Source organism: Pisolithus orientalis (assembly GCF_024613125.1).
Source record: "Pisolithus orientalis strain OTSU chromosome Unknown F5J12scaffold_5, whole genome shotgun sequence".
NCBI classification, from domain to species: Eukaryota; Fungi; Basidiomycota; class Agaricomycetes; order Boletales; family Pisolithaceae; genus Pisolithus; species Pisolithus orientalis.
This window is the reverse complement of record NW_026260786.1, coordinates 229,093-250,068: the sequence shown is the minus strand read 5'-3', so window position 1 is coordinate 250,068 and position 20,976 is coordinate 229,093. Positions and strand designations below refer to the sequence as shown.

Below are 20,976 nucleotides of genomic sequence, written 5' to 3'. Positions count from 1 at the left end.
TTTCACCGCTGAGAAAACCAGAAATTAGTCAGACCTATTTACATAGTGTAAGAACAGGTAATACCTATGTGCTTAGCAGTTGCGAATTCAATATCTGGCAGGCGTGACGTCGGGCGAAGGCCGATTTGGAGTGTGCCTGAGAAGGCCTGAGAGCAGTCGGCATCTTCGGAACGATCCCACAGTGTTCCCAAACGCGTGGTTCCGATTGGCTGTATGTGTCTGACAATAATGGCGAGTCGCAAAGTGGCTTACATGGAGAGTCCTAGCGGGATAGGCCGGAATATATCATGCGCACGATGGATTAGACATCAATCGTCAAATACATACTTAACGACGGCTATGCGACAGGCGCGCGCCATCCTACTGTGACTCTGGAACGACATGTCTAAGGAACGCTGCAACGTCTTCCAACTCCTCCTCTGATGTTGAATGCTCAAGTCCAGGGTATTCTTTGAACTTCAATCCGGGTTCTCCGATATTTTCCTGCGAGGCAACTCCAAACTTTTCTGAGAGATACCGAGCAGACAGCTCTGCAATGCTGACAGGCACGATGGGGTCCTCAACGCCATGCCCCATGAAGATCGGCAGCGAAGGTGTATGCAAAGCGAGCTTCTGAAGTGGCTCCAGGTGAGTATAATATCATTTTATGGTGTCAGAGATTCACCTCTTCGACCTCATTCCGGATAGGTAGCCATCCACTGAGAGTTACCAAGCCTCCCAGCTTAACTGGCGAAGTCAGGCCCGTCAAGAGTGACATGGCGCCACCCTGACTGAATCCTCCCAACACAATCCGACTTGCGTCCACCCCTGCTTTGATCTCTTCCTGTATGAGAGCTTCCAGTGTTTTTACAGATTCGAGCATCCCGTCACGATCTTCTGTTTCTGATTCCTTGAAAGTAAAGCTGTATATGTCAAACCAGCCTCGCATCCGGTAGCCACCATTGGCGGTGATGGCCCTCGTTGGAGCATGCGGCAAAATCCACTTGACATGCTGTAACTGAGGATCTTTCCGCAACATCTGTGCGACATGCGACAATCCGTACCCTGAATCGCCAAGACCCTATTGCGAGGGAATCGTGGGTTAGATCACCTGTATGCGGGGTGGGCTACGGCATAAGTGCATATATAATACATACATGCACGAAGATAACAGTGGCCGTGTGCCTCTTTGCTGCTTGAACGATGAATGGAGTGCTCATGTCTACTGGCAACTTGGAACGACAGCACGAAAGGTTAGTCTGTTGCTTATCTATGGAAAGCCAGACACTTGCGCCACTTAATGTTTGATGGTGTTTAAGGTCTCGCTGGAAGATTATTTTCCTAAAGTGGTAAGTGCTTGGGCGTACGGCGCTGAGTTCAAAAATTATGTGGCGCGAGTGTCTGGCTTTCCATACTTATCGTCCGTTTCAGGCAAGTTGGTCGAGTGAAGAATTTGTAAGCAAACACACCCACTACTAGACGCACAACAAAAAATGCCATCTGCAGTCTGAGACCCTATTTCAGAATTGTGAGATGTGCAGCATCGTATCAATGGAAGAGCAAGAGATAGCTATACGATGTTCTTGTAAAATTTTTATCCTCTTCCTTCTCAGGCACGCCACCCCGAGCGAATGCAACCTTTCAGAAAGTAAGCATATACTCTGTTGCAACTTGCTGACCTTGTTATGTCGAGCTTATCAAGCGCTCCGCTAAAGGGAGCGCCGTAAGCATTATTATGCAGACATGTCAGGTACCAACAGTGACGTCTAGTATGGCAACCCCCACCGGGTCCGGGTGGCCTCCTTGAAGCAGAATCAGATATTTTCCTTCTCTAGATAGTCCTCTCAGATCTCTTCCTCAGGCTAATGACAATGCCGCAACTTGCAGCATACATATACCGTGCTTTAGGAGATAGCTGTTATGCTACGGGATCAGCGTAGGTAAATAGATGCCACCATGGCGAGCGCTTGTCAAACATGGTAACTCACTTTGCTGAGGTGAGCGGAAATGTCCATGCTATTTCAAAGCCGTTGTGCCATGCGGTGATTGTCATCCAGGATTCGTAATCTTCTTCCCCCCTGAGCCAGACACAAGCTCAAAATCTGGGTAAGTCATGGTTTTCCGGTTAACTGCGATCCCCCGCCATAGGAGGCACTCCTCCGTACTCGATGATGCAACACTCGAAGAATGAAACGAAGGAAGTGGAAACAACGGTTGGTATCTCAGACCCTGAAAAGGCCGAACGACCATTACGTCGCTTTCGGATCCTAAGGTAAGGATATTCACCGAACTTTTAACGCCCCTTGAGTCCATCGTGTACAGATACTTCACGTTCCCCAAAGCTGATGAATTACCCCCTCCTCCAAAGTCTGTCCACGATGCTCTCATGACTCCGGAGGCTTCGGCTGGTTTCTTCAGTTTGCTGCTATTCACCTGGGTTACCCCGTTGCTGTCCTTGGGCTACGCGAGACCTTTAGAAGCACCTGATCTTTACAAGTTACAGGATCATCGTGCTTCAGTTCGCATCTCTACCCTTATACTTGAGTCTTTCCAGAGGCGACGCAAGGAAGCCCAGGAGTACAATGCCAGACTGGAAAGTGGCGAGGTTAAGCCTGGTCTGAGGGCTATTTGGTGGGCTATCCGTGGAAATAGGGGTGAGAGAGAAAAGCTTTGGAGAGAGCGAGACGGTAAACGTAAAGCGAGCCTTATACTTGCTATGAACGATAGCATCAAATGGTTCTTCTGGTCTGGCGGCGTTCTTAAAGTTATCGCTGATACAGCCCAGGTTACGAGCCCTCTTGTTGTCAAGGTTTGGCACACAATACTATCTACGTTTTCGATTGTCCTAAAGAAACTTTTTAGAGCATCATTACTTTTGCCACCAATTCCTATACTAGTCACTTAGCGGGACAACGCCCACCATCCATTGGGCTCGGTGCAGGGCTTTCCTTCGTGCTCCTTGCAATGCAACTGATTTCGTCCTGGTGTATGAATCACTTCTTCTACCGGAGCATGGCCAGCGGTGTTCTTTTGCGTGGAGGCTTGATAACAGCTATCTACTCTCGATCTCTTAACCTCACATCGCGTTCTAGGGCTACCTTAAGCAACGGGCGGCTGGTTAATCACATTTCGACAGACGTTTCGCGCATCGACTATTGCATGGGTTATTTCCACATGGCATGGACGGCTCCGATACAGCTCATCGTTTGTCTGATCCTCCTCCTTATCAACTTGGGCCCCAGTGCTTTGGCCGGTTTTGCGCTCTTCATCGTCGTAACCCCGATTAACACGTATACAGTAAAACGCTTGTTCTCGTTCAGACTGAAAAGCATGCTGTGGACGGACAAGCGGTCGAAATCACTCCAGGAAATGTTGGGGGGCATGAAAGTTATCAAGTTCTTCGCGTGGGAGGTTCCATTTTTGAAACGCATCTCTGAGTTCCGCCGTTTGGAGATGGGGTATGTACCACATTTCTCGGATCGTGGGACTCACTTTCACGGCAAATTGCAGTTACATCCGCACACTTCTCATCTTGCGTGCCGCTATGAATGCAGTAGCACTGTCTCTGCCTGCATTAGCTTCCGTAATCGCATTCATTACATATTCTTTGCTCGGCCACCCTCTCGACGCAGCGACAGTATTCTCCTCGCTGACCCTCTTCAATTTGCTTAGAATGCCACTCATGATGTTCCGTATGTGGGCCTTGACCAATTTTACGTTGCTCGAACTGATCTTTGTGTAGCCATGTCTATCAGTACGATTTCAGATGCCGCTACTGCATGTGATCGTTTGTATGACGTTTTTGTCGCCGAGACGTCAGATGAAACCCTTGTTCACAGTCGAGACTTGGATGTTGCCGTTAGAGTCAAGGGTGCATCCTTTAGCTGGGATAGTCCACCTCCTCAACCGGAGGATCCCAAGAAACTGAAGAGTGATAAGAGGGTCGAACCTGACAAAGGGGGCAGCTCTAAGCTTTCCTCGCTAACGCAACAGAAACCGGTGGACCCTGCCACTATATTCGAAATAAAAGATGTGAATTTGGAGATCCCCCATGGCCAGCTGGTAGCCATCGTTGGTGCAGTTGGTATGGGCAAGACTTCTTTACTTCAAGGTCTCATCGGTGAAATGCGGAGAAGTGCCGGTTCCGTCGAGTTTGGTGGTACCGTTTCCTATTGTGCCCAGAGCGCCTGGATACAGGTATATTTCTATCGCTTCCTTGTTGCTCAGTAACAACACTAATTAGTTCTTGCAAGAACGCTACCATTCGTGACAACATCTGCTTTGGACGACCTTTCGAGGAGCAGAGATATTGGAAGGCTGTTCGCGACGCTTGTTTGGAAGCTGATCTTCAGATACTCCCAAACTACGACCTCACCGAGGTTGGTGAGAAAGTAAGCCGCATGCTGGAACACTGAAATCTCTCGATTCTCACCATAAGTCTAGGGCATATCCTTGTCCGGTGGACAGAAGCAACGTATCAACATTTGTCGCGCCATCTACTGTAATACCGATATCCAGATTTTTGATGTGCGTCATCTCCAAGCTGATCCTGCACTTGCTATTCATATCTGGGTCTAGGATCCTCTATCTGCTCTGGATGCTCACGTCGGAAAAGAGGTTTTTTACAACGTACTGAAGAACAACAATAGTGGAAAAACCCGCATCCTTGTCACTCATGCATTGCATTTCCTCCCGGAAGTGGATTGCATTTACACGATTGTCGACGGGCAGATTGCCGAACGCGGGACATACCATGAATTGATGACTAATGATGGTACTTTCGCCAAATTCATAAAGGAATTTGGATCGAAAGAAGACCCTTCCGCGAAATCGGAAGAAGCCAAGGAAGCACCCTCAGAAGAGCCGGTGAAGAAAGATGCTGTCAAGGGCCAGGGAATGATGCAGGGGGAAGAACGCAATACTGGTGCTATCCGCTGGCAGATCTATCAGCAATACCTTTCAGCGGGCCACGGTCTAATATTAGTGCCGTTTCTGCTCTTATCTTTGGTTCTCATGCAGGGTGCAAATGTCATGTCTGCCTACTGGTAAGCCTGACATCCTATTGGGAGTCTCCGTTGATTCCGACTCTCGAATTTGTAGGCTCGTCTACTGGGAGGAAATGTAGGTGACTATGTGACGACGGTAGTGTCGACTGACTTCTGTTCAGGAAGTGGAACTACCCCCAAGGGTTCTATGTAAGAAACTTAAAGCATCCTAGGTTGCAACCCTTCTGATAACTTGGTGGTCATAGATGGGCATCTATGCTGCTCTTGGCGTTTCGCAGGCCTTTACCATGTTCTTCGTGGGCTTTGTATTTGCATTGCTTACCTACTACGCGTCACAAAATTTGCATGAGGTGCGACTAACTGTGTTCCCCCGTGAATGCCACTGAACGTCCGCAGAGAGCTATTCGCCGTGTCCTTCACGCCCCTATGAGTTTCTTCGAGACGACGGTGAGTTCCATTCCGACCTGCTATGGAATTTAATTCACCGCACTGCATCAGCCCCTCGGCCGTATCATGAACCGTTTTGCTAAAGGTATTGTCACCTCGGAGTGTGGTGAGACGACAGAACTCACGTCGCGTGCAGATATCGACTCCATTGATAACCTCATTGGAGATGCATTACGCATGCTCTCTGCTACTGGTTCTCAGATTCTTGGGGCCATCATATTGATCTCCGTTCTCTTACCTTGGTTCTTGATTGTCGTTTTCTTTGTTTTGATTGTCTACTGTCACGTTGCGGTTTTCTACCGAACAAGTGCGAGAGAGCTAAAGGTGAGAAGTTCAGCATTGTTATCAAATTGAGTGGCTGATCAGCCTGGTTTGGTTTTAGCGCATTGGTACGTTTGATATAGGAACTATGAGAAATTTGTACTGATCTCGCCGTAGATGCGATTTTGAGGGGTTCCCTTTATGCTCACTTCTCAGAGTCATTATCAGGTTTGACGACAATCCGAGCCTACGGCGAAATTGACCGTTTCAAGAGTGAGAATCATGAACTGGTCGATATTGAAAACAGGTTGATTTCCAAAGTTACATATAACGTTTGACTTCCTGATGTATTCTTAGAGCATACTGGTTAACGGTAACGAATCAGGTGGGCATTTATAGAATACAGAAAAAATGTGAGTTGATAATGCGAAATCAACTAGCGGTGGCTCGGTATACGGCTCGATCTTCTCGGCACAACCCTCACTTTTGCTGTCGCCCTTCTAGCAGTCGGCACTCGTTTCAGCATTTCACCGGCGCAAACCGGTGTCGTGCTGTCATATGTTCTCGGCGTGCAACAGGTCGGTGCTTTTCTACAATGCGACTTCTCTTTTTGAACTTGTTTCACAGTCATTTGGGTGGGCTGTCCGCCAATTTGCAGATGTAGAGAACAACATGAACAGTGTGGAACGTGTTGTTCATTATGCAGATGAGGTTGACCAGGAGGCACCCCACGACCTGGACAATGCTACTGTCCCTGCGAACTGGCCCTCCGAAGGCAGAATCGCCATGAACGACGTCGTGATGAAGTACCGTCCAGAGTTGCCACCTGTGCTCAAGGGGTTGAACATGACCATCGCCCCACGCGAGAAGATTGGTATCGTTGGAAGGTGGGTGTTGTACGCATAGGCAGGGAGTAACCTAATGTGCACCCAGAACTGGAGCGGGAAAGTCGTCTGTAATGACAGCTTTATTCCGCATTGTCGAACTTTCGTCGGGTTCTATTGAGATTGACGGTGTGAACATCGCAGCGGTTGGCTTGTCCCAACTCAGGAAAAGCCTCTCCATTATACCTCAGGATGCTTTCCTCTGTGAGTTTGTGTTCCTGTGAAACCGTGCAGCTGTCTGAAGATCCACAGTCTCTGGAACGCTTCGGACGAACCTGGACCCCTTTGGGTTGTATGATGATGCACGTCTTTGGGATGCTCTGAAGCGGGCATACCTTGTGGAATCCTCACGCGAGCTGCAGTCTAACTCAACTCAAGCAGAGCAGTCGAATGATTCGTCAGCCCATGGACCCCGCTTCACCCTTGATAGCCCTATAGATGAAGATGGTAGTAACCTGTCTATTGGACAGCGTTCTTTAGTATCCCTCGCGCGAGCTTTGGTAAATGATACCAAAATACTCATTCTAGACGAAGCCACTGGTGTGTCCTCATGCTTGTTACATTTGACGAAACCGACTCACCTTACCTCGCAGCATCGGTGGACTATGAAACCGATCGTAAGATACAAGACACCATTGCCACAGAGTTCAAAGACCGCACAATTCTTTGCATTGCCCGTGGGTACCAACATGACTCTTCTGGAGCAAGAGCTCACGAGCTGCAGACCGTCTGCGCACTATTATATCTTATGATAAAATCTGCGTCCTTGACGCAGGAACGATTGCTGTGAGCATTTTGTTTTCTTGCCTTGAAGAATCGTGGGTTGACGCAGACTTCAGGAATTCGATACACCTGCGAACCTTTACTCCATTCCGAACGGCATATTCCGTGGAATGTGCGAGAGATCTTCGATATCTTTTGATGACTTTACGATTGCCTCTATGCGCGCACTGCACTCAGGATGACTACCACAACGAAGCTGCTAAATTGATATAATAGACCAAACGGAATTGAACGTTGACGGATAGATGGACATACGTTGTTGTAGATGTCATGCATTAGCTGGTCGTTCGTCGGACTCTCACTGGTTAGTTGGTAGTTATGTGATTTCATGAACAAATGATTTGTTGTTCGTCGGTGTTTGGATGACGTCTGCCAGTGATTGAAAGCTTGACGGAGCAGTGGGAATTCGGGTGGCCGTCCACTTCAAGCTTCAAGTCTGCTAGTACTTGCTCGGTAACTGTCCGCTGCCGCGGCCTGAAAGCTACTACTTGGTACGACTCTCCTGCGTATGGGATGGAGGTGTTAACGGTCTTTTCACCGTTAATCCTAGATATCCACCTGGCCCGGTAGTAGGTCACCAGGCCGAGCACAGCCAACTACCTTCGGATTGTACAGCCCCACAGAGAGCTCACCGCAGCTTAATATACTAGGCATAGGACTCGAAAATTGACAAGACACTATCCTCCATCATGTCCCAGCCGAAAGAAATCGGCACCCTCGTCGTCGTGGTACTGAAGGCGCGGCACCTCCACCAACCTTCATTTTTCAAGCAAGACCCCTATGCCCAGGTGACTCTCTGCGGTCGGACGGAAAAGACCAACGTCGCTCCGAAAGGCGGTCAGCACCCGGAATGGGACGATGAATTCCGGTTCCCTGTCTATGCCGATCCTGGGAAGGATAGAGCAAACAGAACGTTGGAGGTGGCTTGCTACAAGCAGGAGTCCAAGGCGGAGGATGTGCTTCTCGGGAAGGGCACGGTGGATATCGAGGAAACACTCAAAACTGGCGAGTTTGATGGTGCGCATTGTACTTGATGTTGATCCCACTTGCTCTGCTAATGAGCATGATCGTCTCAGATTGGGTCCAATTAGAAACGTCAGCCGGGGCGAGAGGCGAATTATATCTCGAGATGACGTTCTACGCAAATTCACCACCACCACCCACCCGTCGTCCAACTAAGCTTACACCTGACCGGCTAACGAGACCAGCCTCCCACTTCACCTTACGAGATCGATATGTTAACTCATCCATCAACTTGCCCTCTCCGCAGACCGATGTGCCCCTGTCCGGCCGACCGCCCCTCTCTGGACCAAGGGAAAGGACATCAAGCCAACCACCACCTCCTTCATTACCAGCATCCTTGCATCCTCAAATGAATCCATCATCGCAGCAATCATCGGGTAATGCCGTGCAGCCACTCGTTCCAAAGCCAAAGCAGAGTGACGAGCTGCCTCCCCTTCCAGAAGACCAGAACAATAACAAACCCATGGGAAAGAAGCCTGGACATGTTCCCACTATCCTCCGCCCTGGACGCGGAGGGCGGCCATCACAAGCTTTTGGACAGGATTCTCGGCGACTCTCTGGCACCACTACTGTATCATCTCTGGACACTGACACAACTCATCCTCATCGCAAGCCAACACCCGCACAGACTCCTGTGCCTTTTTCACCAGCACCGACATTGCAGACACCTGCGCCGGAACATCACGGAAGACCACCTCCAGCGATATTTATCCAAGAATCTGGCGAGGATGACATTCCTTCTTTCCCTCTTCCCATTCCATCGGTACAATCACCGGATGCATCTCACGCGCAGGGAGCACCATTCCAAGGGTACGATCAGCATAACACTCAGGCACACTTCCAATCATACAACCAATCACCCACTCAGTATTCGCCTCCAGGGTCAATTCCCCAGTCTCGACCGCTTTCACAGTATTCTCTGTTGAACCAAGCTCCGAAACCTCCTTCGACGCCTTTGCCGCAAGGCTATCCAACCACCGGCACGCCATACTTGCCAGGCCTGCAAACTCACTCTTACTCACCATCACCTCAACCTCCGCCCGTTGCATCGCAAAGTCCACCATTTGCGCAGATACCATCATATTCTCTACATGGTCCTCAAACTCCGGGAACGCCGCAGCCCTACCACCTGCCTCATCCACCTTATCCGCCACCCGCTCCGCCTCCAGCGGCAACTCCACAATCTCACTTCCAGGCACAGTCACCATACGCTTCACCACCTACCTCTCATCCACAACCCGTGGCTCAACTATATTATCCCTCCCAACAGACTCAATCGCAACCACGCTTCACAGTACCGCCCCCGCCACCTCCACCTCCACCACCACCACCGCTTCACTCAGTCCCGACACAACAACAAACTCAGCAGCCAGCGTCTCATGCGTCGCCATCGCCCCCGCCATCGCCCCCGCCACCCCCGCCGCCACCACCCTTGCACAACTTGGAGGTGTCCTCGTCTCCCACAGGATCTCCACTCCCTGCAAGAAAACCTCTTGTTTCTCCTCCCCCACCTACCACCACGTCCCCCAAACCTGCAGTCGCATCTCCAACGTGCCAGCCGCCCAGCACGACAGCTGAGACTTCCAGTTCATCGCCTGCCCCACCAGCTGTTCCCCTCCCAGGCGAGCCTCCTGCAACCACTGAAGAGGCAGAGGCACGTGCCCAGGTAGAGTCAGATATAGGACCGAAGCCAGCCGTACGGGACACTGCGTCGAAGATCGATGCTGAAGAGTGGGAGAGGCGAGTAGAGGCGAAAAAGAAGGAGATTGAGGCTGAGGCACGACGGCGGCGAGAAGAAGAGAGGAAAGCAGAGGAAGAACGCAAACGACGGGAGGAGGAAGAGCGCAAACGGCAGGAGGAGGAAGAGGAGAAGCGAATAGAGGAAGAAGCCCGCAGGAGGTTCGAGGATGAAGAGGCGCGGAGGAAGCAGGAAGAGGAAAGGGAAAGATTCTTGCAGACTGAAGCCGAAGCCGAAGCTCGACGACACTCGGAGGAAGAGGAGCGTGTCCGGCGCGAAGCTGAAGAGAACCGATTGCGTAAAGAGGAGGAGAGGAAACAACGTGAAGAGGAAGAACGGAGGCGCCTGGAAGAAGAACGTCAACAACAAGTAGAGGAAGAGAAGCGGAGGCAGGAGGCCGAACGCAAACAAAAGCTTGAACAGGAGAGGTTGAAGCGCGAGGAAGAGGAGCGAAGACAACTGGCTGAACACAAGCGCAAATTCGAAGAGGAGAGGTTGAAACGTGAGGAAGAGGAAAGGAAAAGGCAGGAAAAGGAGCGGAAACGCCAAGAAGAACTTAGGAAAGAGGAAGAGCGCAAGCGTCGTCTTGAAGAGGAAGCCGAGGCCGAGCGTCGATGGCAGAAGGAATTGGCTCGGATTCAAGCACGCGCTGAACAAGAAGCTGCCGACGCAGCCTTTGCCCGTGCTCAATTTGAGGCTGAGGAAGCTGAACGTCTCAGACAGGAAGAGGCCGATCTTGCAATGGCCCGAGAGGCGCAGGAAGAGGCTGAGCGGGAAGAGAGGCTAGCGAGGGAGAGGAGACGTCAGGAGGATGCAGACGAAGCAGTTGCTAGGAGGGAACAAGCACACGAAGAGGAGCTGGAGAGGAGAAGACAGCAGGCAAGGCGAAGGGAAATCGAAGAGGCAGACAGGGAACTGGCTAGGAGACTAGAGATGGAAATGAACTTATGAGAGTGACTTGTTGACGACTTTTGAACGATGATGCACACTCTATACTAATTTTTATTCGTTGTGGGGCGTACCCAACTTGTCTGCCCACCCTTCGCATCGTGTACAACATTCTTCTCAATTACAAGACATGTGTCATTTCCCGAACGTGAGGATACAACTACAGCGGGAAGCCCATAATAGCCTACAGCAGTAGTAAATATGATTCGTGTCGACTACTACTAGCAAGAGAAGTACACTAAACAACACAATGAAAACAGTGATAGCATGACGTACAACACAAAAAGCAGACCCGACAATAGCATACAAGAACGTAAGGGGGTAAGAAAAGCTATTGAATCAGTATGGTATTTCATCAATCCGAAAACAGTTTCTTGAGGTAATCCACCGCTGCCTGACGCACTGAACCATCGACTACGGGATTATTCAAGAGTTCAGTGGCAAGCTGTGCTCGCTGCTTCATCTTGACAGATTCCTTGTTATGTTCCCATTCCGCTTGTTCACGCTCCGACCGCAGCCGTTCCATCTCTCGTCGGGCCGCACTCTCTTTCTCTTCCCGTTCTTCACGCCGTCGCAAATACTCCAGCTTTAGCTTGCTGTGTTGGGCCTGGGCCTGAAGAAGTTGCAAACAAGCAGCTAGCATGGATTGAGGCACGGTAACAGCAGGAACAGGTGACGGATCCGCTGCCTGTGATTGCATAGCTGTTACATTCGAGGCAAGTGTTCGACTACACGTGCTGGATGGCCGTGTTTCAGGGACGATAATGTCGGGGATGGCTGATGCGAGTGGACCAATTGATTGAGGATGGGTGAAAGTACGTGCAAGAGGCTGTACCGGTATACTTGGTGGGTTCGGTGTTGCATCCACCATATCCGACATGCGGTCATCGTCATCCAGATCATCGGTACCCATGGGTAACCCAATGCCTGATCCGCTCTGCCGACTCCCCGACGGGCGCGTGGTGGCCGGATCGTCATTCCATCTAAACGAGGTCAGTCAGCATCCGCGGAACCACTCCAAAGAATCTCACCTCTTGCAGAACAGGTCATACCAGCCCGTTCGATGCCAATGATCGATAGTTCGAGCATTGATGTTGCCGATGTCACAACCCCCTTTCCGGGCGAGTTGTATACGACGTTCGTACTCCCGCAGCCTGTCACTCTCGTTTACTCCATTCACCGGAGGGTTACCCGCCCTCCCATGAAACGTTTCAAAAGCATGGATGGACTTGAACAAATTAAAATTACGCTCGTAGCAGCCTTTAAGTGCTTGATACGTCTTCTTTCCGCCGAAAACCTCAGCAGCGCACTGTCACTTATGTCAAGACGTTGCTCCACCCCCCGAGAAGCGGAAAAAACTTGAAGAGAAGAAGCCTACCTTGCGAAAGCATGAATTTTTAGCAGTGCGAAGGGTATTCCAATGTTCGTCTTCTCCATCCCCCATGAGCCACTTGAACAGCTCAGTCTTTTCTTCCTCAGTCCAATGTTTCGAACCATGGTTTGGATCGTTTTCGGCGAAATCTCCCCCCAAATCTTCGATGACATCCCTCCGCCGTTTCCCAATTTGGGTATTTGATGATGATAGGGTGTTTGGACCATCATGAACGTGTTTTCGCTTTACTCCGTTGATGGCGGCGGAAGTTGAACTACCGTCATTGCTAGCATTATTATTATTATTGGCTAACGCAACTGCAAAATCGTGGATGGCTTGGTGTGGGGAGTTCGTCGTCACAGCTGGATTGGGTCGTGCGTTCCCGTTCGCATCGATGAGTGTCGGCGGTGAGTCTGTCAGCCTATACGAACTTTCGTGGATTAATGTGGGTCGTGCCGAGCTCAGTCCTGGCGTAAGGTGTGATCCGAGTGCCTGGTTCAAACTCTGTAGTGAAGGGAAGAGATGATGGATGATGCGATGAGAGTTGGTATTAGTGTGCAATCCCGGGTACTGTGCTCACATTACCGATGGTGCCTTGAAGCGTCGGATCTCGTGGAAGGTGACTGAAAGCCATGCTGGGATCACTACACAGCAGGCAAGAGGGCGTAAGATGTGGCACCGACTCGAACGCCGCCCCTCATACTGGCCTAGAGATGACGAACGTTTCGAAAGGTGCTTACCCGTGTGCTTGCGAATTATCCATCCAGGGCGGGGATTGTGTTCTCTTCAGCGAACTGCAGTGAACCAGCCGTGAACCGCTCGCGTTCGATGTGGCTCGCTCGTAAGACACACACACCAGGTGGCAGCGCGGCAGCTGAGGACAAACACCGACAAACACACAGCTCGCCCGTTCGTTCCAGTTCGCTCCTCGATCTGCAGCCTTTGATTCGAAATCTCGTAAGAATGTAGACTACAGTAAGAGAAAGAAAAAAAACCCTGGTAACCTAATAATGGATGTGACAATAATTACAGAGAGCTATATGAGTACACAATGCCGTTGGAACGTCCTCTCCCCCTCCCCATTCACATCTCGTCATCTGTGTCTCCCTCAGCGTCCAGGTCGGAATCATGGACCTCGCCGAAATTAACGGGTCCATCAATGAGTACAGAATGAAATGGCTCCGGAAGCATTGTAGATTGCCGTATGTCATTGGGGGATTTATCAACCAATCCTCCACCATTCACCTGGTTGGTGACAACGACGGTGTAGTCGCTCGAAGCGCTCTGTTGGCAAGTCAATCCAGTCAGAGGAGTGCCGACGTCCTCGGTCTTTACATCCTGGTCGTCGCAGAACCCGTTCGCGCCGTCGGCGTGAGAACAATCACGCTCAGGCTCCTCTTGACCCTTCTCAGCATCAGTAGCTGACCGCTGTCCAGGAGAACTCGGGGGCCAGGAAACTCCATTTGACTGATTTGATTGGCCATTGGTGAGATTAATAACAGGTTTCATGGGATGAATGAATGGGTCAGCCCGCCGCTCGTCCGATGCAGGTTCGGATGGTGATAGTGAACCATTACGAGAAGGCGTGTCGATCCTCCTGCGTTTGCATGATGTCGCTGATGGTGGCGGCGACCGTGACTGCGGCGTTGCCGCAATTACTCTGTTGCATGGTTCAGGTGGTGATGAGGAGGGTTTCCTTGATAACCGACCACCGCGTCGCTTGGCAGGAACAGCGGCGAGGTCGTCCGCAAGGCTGCCATTAACGATATTTGGTACGTCTCCATCATCATCATCTTCGTCAACTATTAGTCGACGGCTCGACCGCGTATGCCGCAAAGACGGTAGATGGTGGTCCTCGTGTCTCTTTATACTCGACCGCGTGCGCAAGTCGGGCAGACGAGCGGTACTATTATCATCCTTAACCCTGTTCCGCAGCTGCTTCTTCGGCGTAGCAACAGAATCAATCAACAGGTCGTCGAAGAGGCGTGCCGCGGATGCTTCCGATACGTCAGTGAGTGCGTCACCAATAGCGGCTCTGTTCTCTTCGGCCACTTCTACAGGGTCTGGAGCGGGCAACTTCTCCCTGTTATTACTCTCATCTACTGCTGCTGCAGGGGTACCATTCTCCGATGGCAGAACTGGCGTTTTCGGTGCGCCGCCGCCACTCAGAGCCTCGATGCCGATCCCCATCTCGCTTTGCAAGATCTCCCCAGTAGCCTTCGTTCTCGTTAGGAAGAACGGTGTCCACTTCAGCTTTTCGAGTTTGACCTTCAGATACCCCTTCTGTTCCCAGCTCTCCAGCCATCGATCGACCACGTCCGGGTCCCACGATATCTCGTAACGCGTGGGAAGAACCAACGGCGACCCTTGCTTACTTCCCTCTTCCTCCTTCTGCGTGTTCGTCCGCTGCAGGTGCCGTCGAGCAATCCCGTTCTTGCGACCCCGAGGAAACTTTATCGACTGCCCTGGCGAAGGACGAACTGGCGGAGGAGTGGCAGCCTGAGTGATCATATCCTGCTGCACGAGGGTGTTATAGATGTCTTCGAGCGTCATGGAGGTCGCCCGGCTTATATCTGTTGACGACAGCAGTGAATGATGCCTGGTATGAGGGAGAATTAACCCATGGACAACGGAGAAAACGGCTAACCTTCAAGACTGGGCCGGGGAGGAGCCGTCTTCAAGTACCGCATTATTGCGAGAGTCCAGTAGTTCTTGTAACCAAGCGCTCCAAGCGCGGATAAAGGCTTTTCTGGGGAACCGGTACGTCGTTCCTTTTTCGACAACAGGTAACCTAAGCAATGGTGTTAAATGAATTGAACATGTCGCGGAACGTGTGTTGACGTACTGAAGTCGATGAGAAAGCCTCCCCATCCTTGGCGCTGCCTCACGGGCAATGTCATGATGCAGCTCACGTTGTAGTCCTTGGGCGAACATTTCTCCTTACTAAAATATCCCACAAACCGAGCCCCGATATCATCAAATTCCGTCATAACATAGAAGAGGAAAGGTTCAACATCGTAGAAAAGGGATTTGTGGTCGAGGAACATTTTTGACAGAAGACAGAGATTTTGACAGTATATCTTGTTCTTCCGTCCATCTACCTCAAAGATGGAAACCTGGCCATCGCGGTATATCTCGTCGCCTGGCGGATGTCGAGCTTTGCACTTCATCTATGAAAGCAGACAGTTGAGTTAGTCCTCACTGCGCGAGTTCTGGATCCCTCACCTTATGACGACCAAAAGCGAAGCCACTCCTCATATACTTCAAGCAAAACTCGCATATCCAGAGACGCCCATCTGGAATATTTGCGTACTCCTCGGGAAACGGTGCATCGTACCAGGGATGAATGTCATATCGCCCAAAGCGAATGATTCGTATACGTAAGACAGGTGTTTGCTCGTGACCAGCGGGGGTGTTCGGACTTTGGAAATTGTAACCCGGCGTATTCGGATGAAGACTAGGAGTGGAGGGGACGGGCGAGGGCGTTGGTATAGTAGATGGAATGGATATTTGGTGTAAAGTGTGTGAGCGGAGGGGCCGGGAGGACGGGCCGGCAACCGGCGAATCCGTCACGTCGGTGGCCGAAGTTGGAGGGGGAGGTGGTGCCAGCTTCTCCTATACAGCGAAAACCATCAACTACCACGTAGAATAATCTTCAGAGCCACGAAACACGCACGTCTGCGGCCAGTCTACTCCTATCAAATCGAGTCCTGTCCGTGCTCTCGATGGCAGTCTTCGAAACGTCCCTCTCAGCTGGCACCAGCAGATCTTCAAATATATTCTTTTCTGGATCTTCTTCGCGATCCTTTCCCTTCCCCTTCGGGGGAATGCGAAGCCGCACGACGAGCGGAGGTGCAGAAGGGCGCACGGTGAGACGCATGCGTTTTGGCGGACGCGCTGGCTCTGACTTGCGCTTCGGACGCTTCTTCTTGACAGCCGATGGACGGCGCGGTGTCGGAGCGCCCACGGTAGACTCGTCTGAGCCTGAATCGGAACTGGAAGATTCGGACTCAGGATTCGGATTCATCTTCCTCGGTCGCTTCGGCGCTGTCTTCCGCTCCGGCTTCCACATCGACTTCAGGCTCGGGTTCGAGATCGCAGATGGGGTCGTTTGGATTGGAGGCATGAAAATATTGAGGTGGTTCGGTGGGAACCGTGTCTGATTGGGTAAGGGAAGCATCAGGAGGTTGGAGAAACTCGATAGGAGGACATTCGGGACAGTGCCATTGTCCAGGAGGTGCTTTGTCCAGTGGAGTGTCGAGACAGTCCATGTGCCACCCTGTGTGATGGTCAGCGAAGAATTGAAGCTATGTAGTCAAACAGTTAGTCATACCTCGATCACAGAAGTCGCAGAAGAGAATTCTCTCCTGTCGGAGAATGAGCAAACACGACAGAACAAAAGGAGAAACACTCGCATCGTCGCCCTTCTCATGGCACACTTCACATATCTTGCACTCGATACATCTCCAAGGGTAGGATCTCATCACGTCGGCAACACGAGCGAGTTCCATGCAGCTGGGGTGGCCTACAGACGAGATCTGCTTAGCATTGCCATCGGGGTGGGAAGCAATACAAAACACACCGCTTCGCCCACACTCGTCACAGGAAACCATCAACTCCGGTTCTCCTAGTTTGTTCTTGGAATCGTTTCCCTGACAAAATCCACACTCTTCTTCTCTCCTGGGCTTCCTTCTTCTCTTCTGTGGTTTTGGAGCCTGGGCAATTACTTCCTGGATCGGGACATAAGTAGCTGATGGTTGGGGTGCGAATGGATCACCCCTGGGCCCCTGGTCGTATTGAGAGGGTTCTTGGGAGTAGTGCCTCCGACACACGGGGCGGGGATCGTGGTGAGGGATGACGGACCGGAGCTGATCAGCGCAACGATTAGCACGCTTTGCCCGGTTCAAACGCCTGGTTAAGCACCATAACGCGACGCGTTCGGCGGCGCCGTCCGTGTTTCAAGGCAACAGTGCGAGTCAAATCTTACCTGTGCAGGATCACACAGAGGCGCGTTTGAGTGCCGCTCGAAGGCTGTGTCGGTGAGGGCCGTGCCGGCGAGCGCAGGATCGATAGGAATGTCGTCGACGTGGCTAGCGGGGGTTCCTACTTCGCTGGTTGTCTCACGGTCGAAGAGAGCATTTGTGGGGAATGGCAGACCTCGCATGTTGCGAAGCTTTGAATGTGGACCCCGTCGAGAAGCGCTGACCGTTGTGAGCTGAGACTTGGAGCTGGGCGCAGTCGACGTCCCCACCGAGCGACTGCCTCAGCTTGTTTCCGTCACGGCCGAGCGTGACGTGCCCACAGGAAAAGTGCCAGGTCACAATTCCGGACTAAAAAACGTTTTTTCTGCCACAAACTTAGGCGACTCCACTCTGAGTCTCTGATGTCTTACTAGTGCCCTAGTAGAGCACGGTGGTATGCATGTACGGTCGTGAGTTGTACACATGACAGAGAGTTGGGAATGTAAGGCTGTGACCACTGTTCGCCGGATTGGGATGTCACGCTGTGATGGCGCGGACTCGACGCAGGACCAGCTGACCCGTGCTGGACTGGCAGGGAAGAGGGCACCCAATTCTTATTAGAAAATGCGTTGAGACAGCTGGCAGGGCTGGGAGGGTGTTGGATCCAAACAACAGCCAACAAACCAGCACTTCACCCGTGTTGCCATCTGACTGACAGAACTGAGCGGGCCCGTTGAGACTACTTTAGCAGGGCCACGGTGCTGGCTTTCAATCTCGTTTGCTTTCCTTCGTCCCACCACCACCACCAGCGATGCAGGCTGCCGTCGTCGTTCAGCATCCCCACTTGCCTCCCCCAATCCTCACCCAATATCATCTCCCATCGCTTAGTTCTCCTCTCACAACCAACTCAACCATCATGCCCACACCCCCAGTCATCTCTCGCAAGAGAAAGCGAGTCCACCAGTATACAGTCAGCTACAGCGAAGTACAAGAAGTAGACAACGAAGGTCGACTCCGCGAAGTAATCGTCATTGACGATACTCCACCCCCATCAACCATATCTCCCGCAACAACCCACACCAACGCTTATTCCGCTTCTTACCAACCCCCCTTGTACTCCGCTCCAATCAGAACTAGAGCCCGCGCCGCCGCAGAGGCAATGGCCCTGTCCGCGAGCACATCTTCTGCCGCCCCAGTGGCCCCAGCGCCAAAAAAGAGGAAGCGAGACCTGGCAGATGATCCTCGTGGGACTCTGACAAAGAGACCTGCCCCCGGCCTGCAACAACAGGCCGCCCTACCCTCCACTAAGTCATGGGCAAGCGGCAGCGGTCCTGCCGCTCTGGACGTACGTAATCTCATTTCTTAGCCATCAACTTCTCTTAGGATGCTTATCCTCGTGTCTATCTGCACCATCATCAGACAACCAACGGCGTTGTTCCATGTGACGATAAGGAGGGTCACTACATCATCGTCGCAGATGACATAATCCATAACCGATGTAGGCTCGCTTTCTCCCCTCTTCATCCTCATCCGTTGACCCGCTCCACAGATCGCACCGTTCGCCTCTTGGGTCAAGGGACCTTCGGCAAAGTTGTAGAAGCCGTCGACATCCAGACCCATAACAGAGTTGCTATTAAAATCATCCGTGCTATCCCCAAGTATCGTGACGCTAGCAAGATCGAAATCCGTGTCCTCCAGAAACTCAAGGAGAAGGATCCCACAAATGTTCAGTACGTCTTTTCCCAGAGCGCTTACATGGGCCCTTTCCTCACGGCGCTTTGTCAGCAAATGCATTCATCTACTGCATTGGTTTGACCACCGGAACCACATTTGCCTAGTATCGGAGCTTTTAGGCATGTGCGTGTATGACTTTCTGAAAGAGAACGAATTCGCCCCCTTCCCGCGACATCACATACAATCCTTCGCTCGGCAATTACTCGGCAGCGTGGCTTGTGGGTCATTCTCACCTCCCGTTGTCTCTATTTCTGATGTCGTTCGGTGCAGTTCTTCACGACCTCCACCTAATTCATACCGACCTGAAACCTGAGAACATCTTACTTGTCAATAATGAGTATAGACTCGCAGTCGTCCCTGTGCCTGGCAAGGTTCGCATCATATCGCTTATGCGTATGCTGACGTACTAACCGCGCCCGTAGCGCAATGCCCCTCCACGGACCAAACGGATACTTCAGTCTACTGACATACGCCTCATTGATTTCGGTTCCGCAACATTCGAAGAAGAGTACCACTCCACAGTTGTGTCAACGCGGCATTACCGAGCACCCGAAATCATTCTTGGTATGAGCGTTCTTTCATAGGTCCTTGTGCGGCGTTGTTAAACCTGCGCACAGGCTTGGGCTGGTCATACCCATGTGACGCATACTCTTTGGGTTGCATCCTTGTGGAGTTCTACACTGGTGTCGCCCTCTACCAGACACATGATAATCTCGAGCATCTGGCCATGATGGAGATGGTCATGGGGAAGATGCCTGAGCGCTTCGCTCGTGCGGGTGCGCGCTCAAAGCCAGAATTCTTTAAGGAGGGCGCACGACTAGACTGGCCCAAGCCCAAGGCTTCACGACAAAGTAAGAAGGACGTCCGTGCCACACGACCCCTCCAGGTGATGTCTACGATGTCTCGATGACGCTGGATCTCATGCATAGACAGGATGTTATACCACCTACCGATCATATGAATCGGCAGTTCTTGGACCTTGTACGGCGATTACTTGCCTTCGACCCTGCACAACGGATAACAGTCCGTGATGCTCTCCACCACCCATACTTTTCCCTTCAGATTCCAGAAGAGCTGTAGCCCACATCACACAGGTTATCTATCATTTCTTGTTTGTAGATCACGCTTTGAACAGTTCCTCTCATCCTCCAACCCGCCCTCACACTCATTCTGTTCACTACTTGTTAATCTCCGGGTTGCCCCCCTCACTCCCATCGTTTTCTACATGTCGTCGGAAGTGCTATTATATTCGGTCTAGGGCCTTGTAACAACTCCAAATCATCCGCATCGTCGTTGCAGCGCTATGTCTGATTCTAGCTTCCTTTGTTGCCCACAACAGTCCACACTACCCAGCGAGTGCAGTAATTTTTTACTCATCTCATTGTTCTTCAAGCAGTAACATACATATTCCCTGTGCACGTTGCACACAAGACCATCTTGGCCTGTTTCCTACCACTGTGATATGCCACTCCTATTTTCTGCGTAGGCGGTCGGACATGGCAAGAATAATGGTAACTGGGATAACTGGTCGCCACAGCGTGGAAACTGCCTTGCCTGGGAAGATACATTTCACACAAGTAACGAGTGGTGTGCCATCGCCTCCCCCCGTGACGCGCGGAACGAACACTAATGTACCCCGTGTGGCACCGGAAGTAAAACAGGTATGTATGAAACGTGTACCTCCGGTTCAAGTTGGAGTGGTTGTGTGACTATTCCCAGATAAAGAACGCTACCCAAACGCATCGCAAAGCCGACGGGTCTCTTTGAAGGGTCAAACCACTCCGGTGGGGCTTAAAATTGAACAACATTACCCTAAATGGTTCTGGCGGCCGTCACAAGG

At 51.4% G+C, this 20,976-nt stretch overlaps 5 protein-coding genes across 5 annotated transcripts; 3 read left to right on the top strand and 2 right to left on the bottom strand.

Annotated features, from left to right (window-relative positions):
* Positions 1-275: 275 nt before the first annotated feature.
* Positions 276-1,350, bottom strand: F5J12DRAFT_809334 (Phospholipase/carboxylesterase). The gene is made up of 4 exons (XM_051744737.1): positions 1,272-1,350; positions 1,137-1,211; positions 665-1,060; positions 276-612 (listed from the first exon to the last, which is right to left on the bottom strand). Exons 2-4 carry the CDS (start codon positions 1,197-1,199, stop codon positions 361-363), a joined length of 711 nt encoding a protein of 236 aa, XP_051602932.1. The 5' UTR covers positions 1,200-1,211; positions 1,272-1,350; the 3' UTR covers positions 276-360.
* A 387-nt stretch (positions 1,351-1,737) lies between these two features.
* Positions 1,738-7,766, top strand: F5J12DRAFT_441163 (ABC transporter). Its single transcript, XM_051739434.1, has 25 exons — positions 1,738-1,976; positions 2,037-2,251; positions 2,302-2,788; positions 2,842-3,437; positions 3,490-3,671; positions 3,722-4,176; positions 4,233-4,370; positions 4,423-4,506; positions 4,558-5,024; positions 5,080-5,100; positions 5,147-5,174; positions 5,231-5,335; positions 5,382-5,432; positions 5,484-5,517; positions 5,569-5,756; positions 5,815-5,821; positions 5,871-6,000; positions 6,051-6,078; positions 6,134-6,271; positions 6,321-6,580; positions 6,627-6,781; positions 6,830-7,117; positions 7,171-7,254; positions 7,302-7,363; positions 7,417-7,766. Exons 2-25 carry the CDS (start codon positions 2,148-2,150, stop codon positions 7,540-7,542), a joined length of 4,218 nt encoding a protein of 1,405 aa, XP_051602931.1. The 5' UTR covers positions 1,738-1,976; positions 2,037-2,147; the 3' UTR covers positions 7,543-7,766.
* A 283-nt stretch (positions 7,767-8,049) lies between these two features.
* F5J12DRAFT_715636 (C2 domain-containing protein) lies at positions 8,050-8,567 on the top strand (the record flags this gene model as incomplete). The annotated part of the gene is made up of 2 exons (XM_051740969.1): positions 8,050-8,377; positions 8,437-8,567. Coding segments are annotated over 2 exons (459 nt in total), but the record flags the coding sequence as incomplete, so codon positions are not given.
* A 2,857-nt stretch (positions 8,568-11,424) lies between these two features.
* F5J12DRAFT_903815 (uncharacterized protein) lies at positions 11,425-17,605 on the bottom strand (the record flags this gene model as incomplete). The annotated part of the gene is made up of 17 exons (XM_051748457.1): positions 11,425-12,052; positions 12,101-12,378; positions 12,448-12,945; positions 13,022-13,085; positions 13,298-13,411; positions 13,437-13,445; positions 13,529-14,079; positions 14,101-14,438; positions 14,466-14,504; positions 14,535-15,014; positions 15,089-15,232; positions 15,287-15,611; positions 15,667-16,056; positions 16,118-16,450; positions 16,512-16,720; positions 17,024-17,309; positions 17,429-17,605. 17 exons carry the CDS (start codon positions 17,603-17,605, stop codon positions 11,425-11,427), a joined length of 4,863 nt encoding a protein of 1,620 aa, XP_051602929.1.
* A 713-nt stretch (positions 17,606-18,318) lies between these two features.
* F5J12DRAFT_715368 (kinase-like domain-containing protein) lies at positions 18,319-20,216 on the top strand (the record flags this gene model as incomplete). The annotated part of the gene is made up of 8 exons (XM_051740947.1): positions 18,319-18,747; positions 18,822-18,900; positions 18,952-19,132; positions 19,188-19,354; positions 19,407-19,507; positions 19,559-19,700; positions 19,754-20,022; positions 20,070-20,216. The coding sequence occupies 8 exons, from the start codon at positions 18,319-18,321 to the stop codon at positions 20,214-20,216; spliced, it is 1,515 nt and encodes a 504-aa protein (XP_051602928.1).
* Positions 20,217-20,976: the final 760 nt, after the last annotated feature.

What these genes read in the sequence shown, in the direction of transcription:
- F5J12DRAFT_809334 (XM_051744737.1), bottom strand. Translation starts at nt 1,199, where the DNA reads ATGAGCACTCCATTCATCGTTCAAGCAGCAAAGAGGCACACGGCCACT. An exon ending in CCACTGTTATCTTCGTGCAT is followed by an intron (nt 1,061 to 1,136) that starts GTATGTATTATA and finishes CCCTCGCAATAG; the next exon opens with GGTCTTGGCGATTCAGGGTA. An exon ending in TCCGGAATGAGGTCGAAGAG is followed by an intron (nt 613 to 664) that starts GTGAATCTCTGA and finishes GAGCCACTTCAG; the next exon opens with AAGCTCGCTTTGCATACACC.
- F5J12DRAFT_441163 (XM_051739434.1), top strand. Translation starts at nt 2,148, where the DNA reads ATGATGCAACACTCGAAGAATGAAACGAAGGAAGTGGAAACAACGGTT. An exon ending in CCCAGAGCGCCTGGATACAG is followed by an intron (nt 4,177 to 4,232) that starts GTATATTTCTAT and finishes AGTTCTTGCAAG; the next exon opens with AACGCTACCATTCGTGACAA. An exon ending in ACTACCCCCAAGGGTTCTAT is followed by an intron (nt 5,175 to 5,230) that starts GTAAGAAACTTA and finishes TGGTGGTCATAG; the next exon opens with ATGGGCATCTATGCTGCTCT.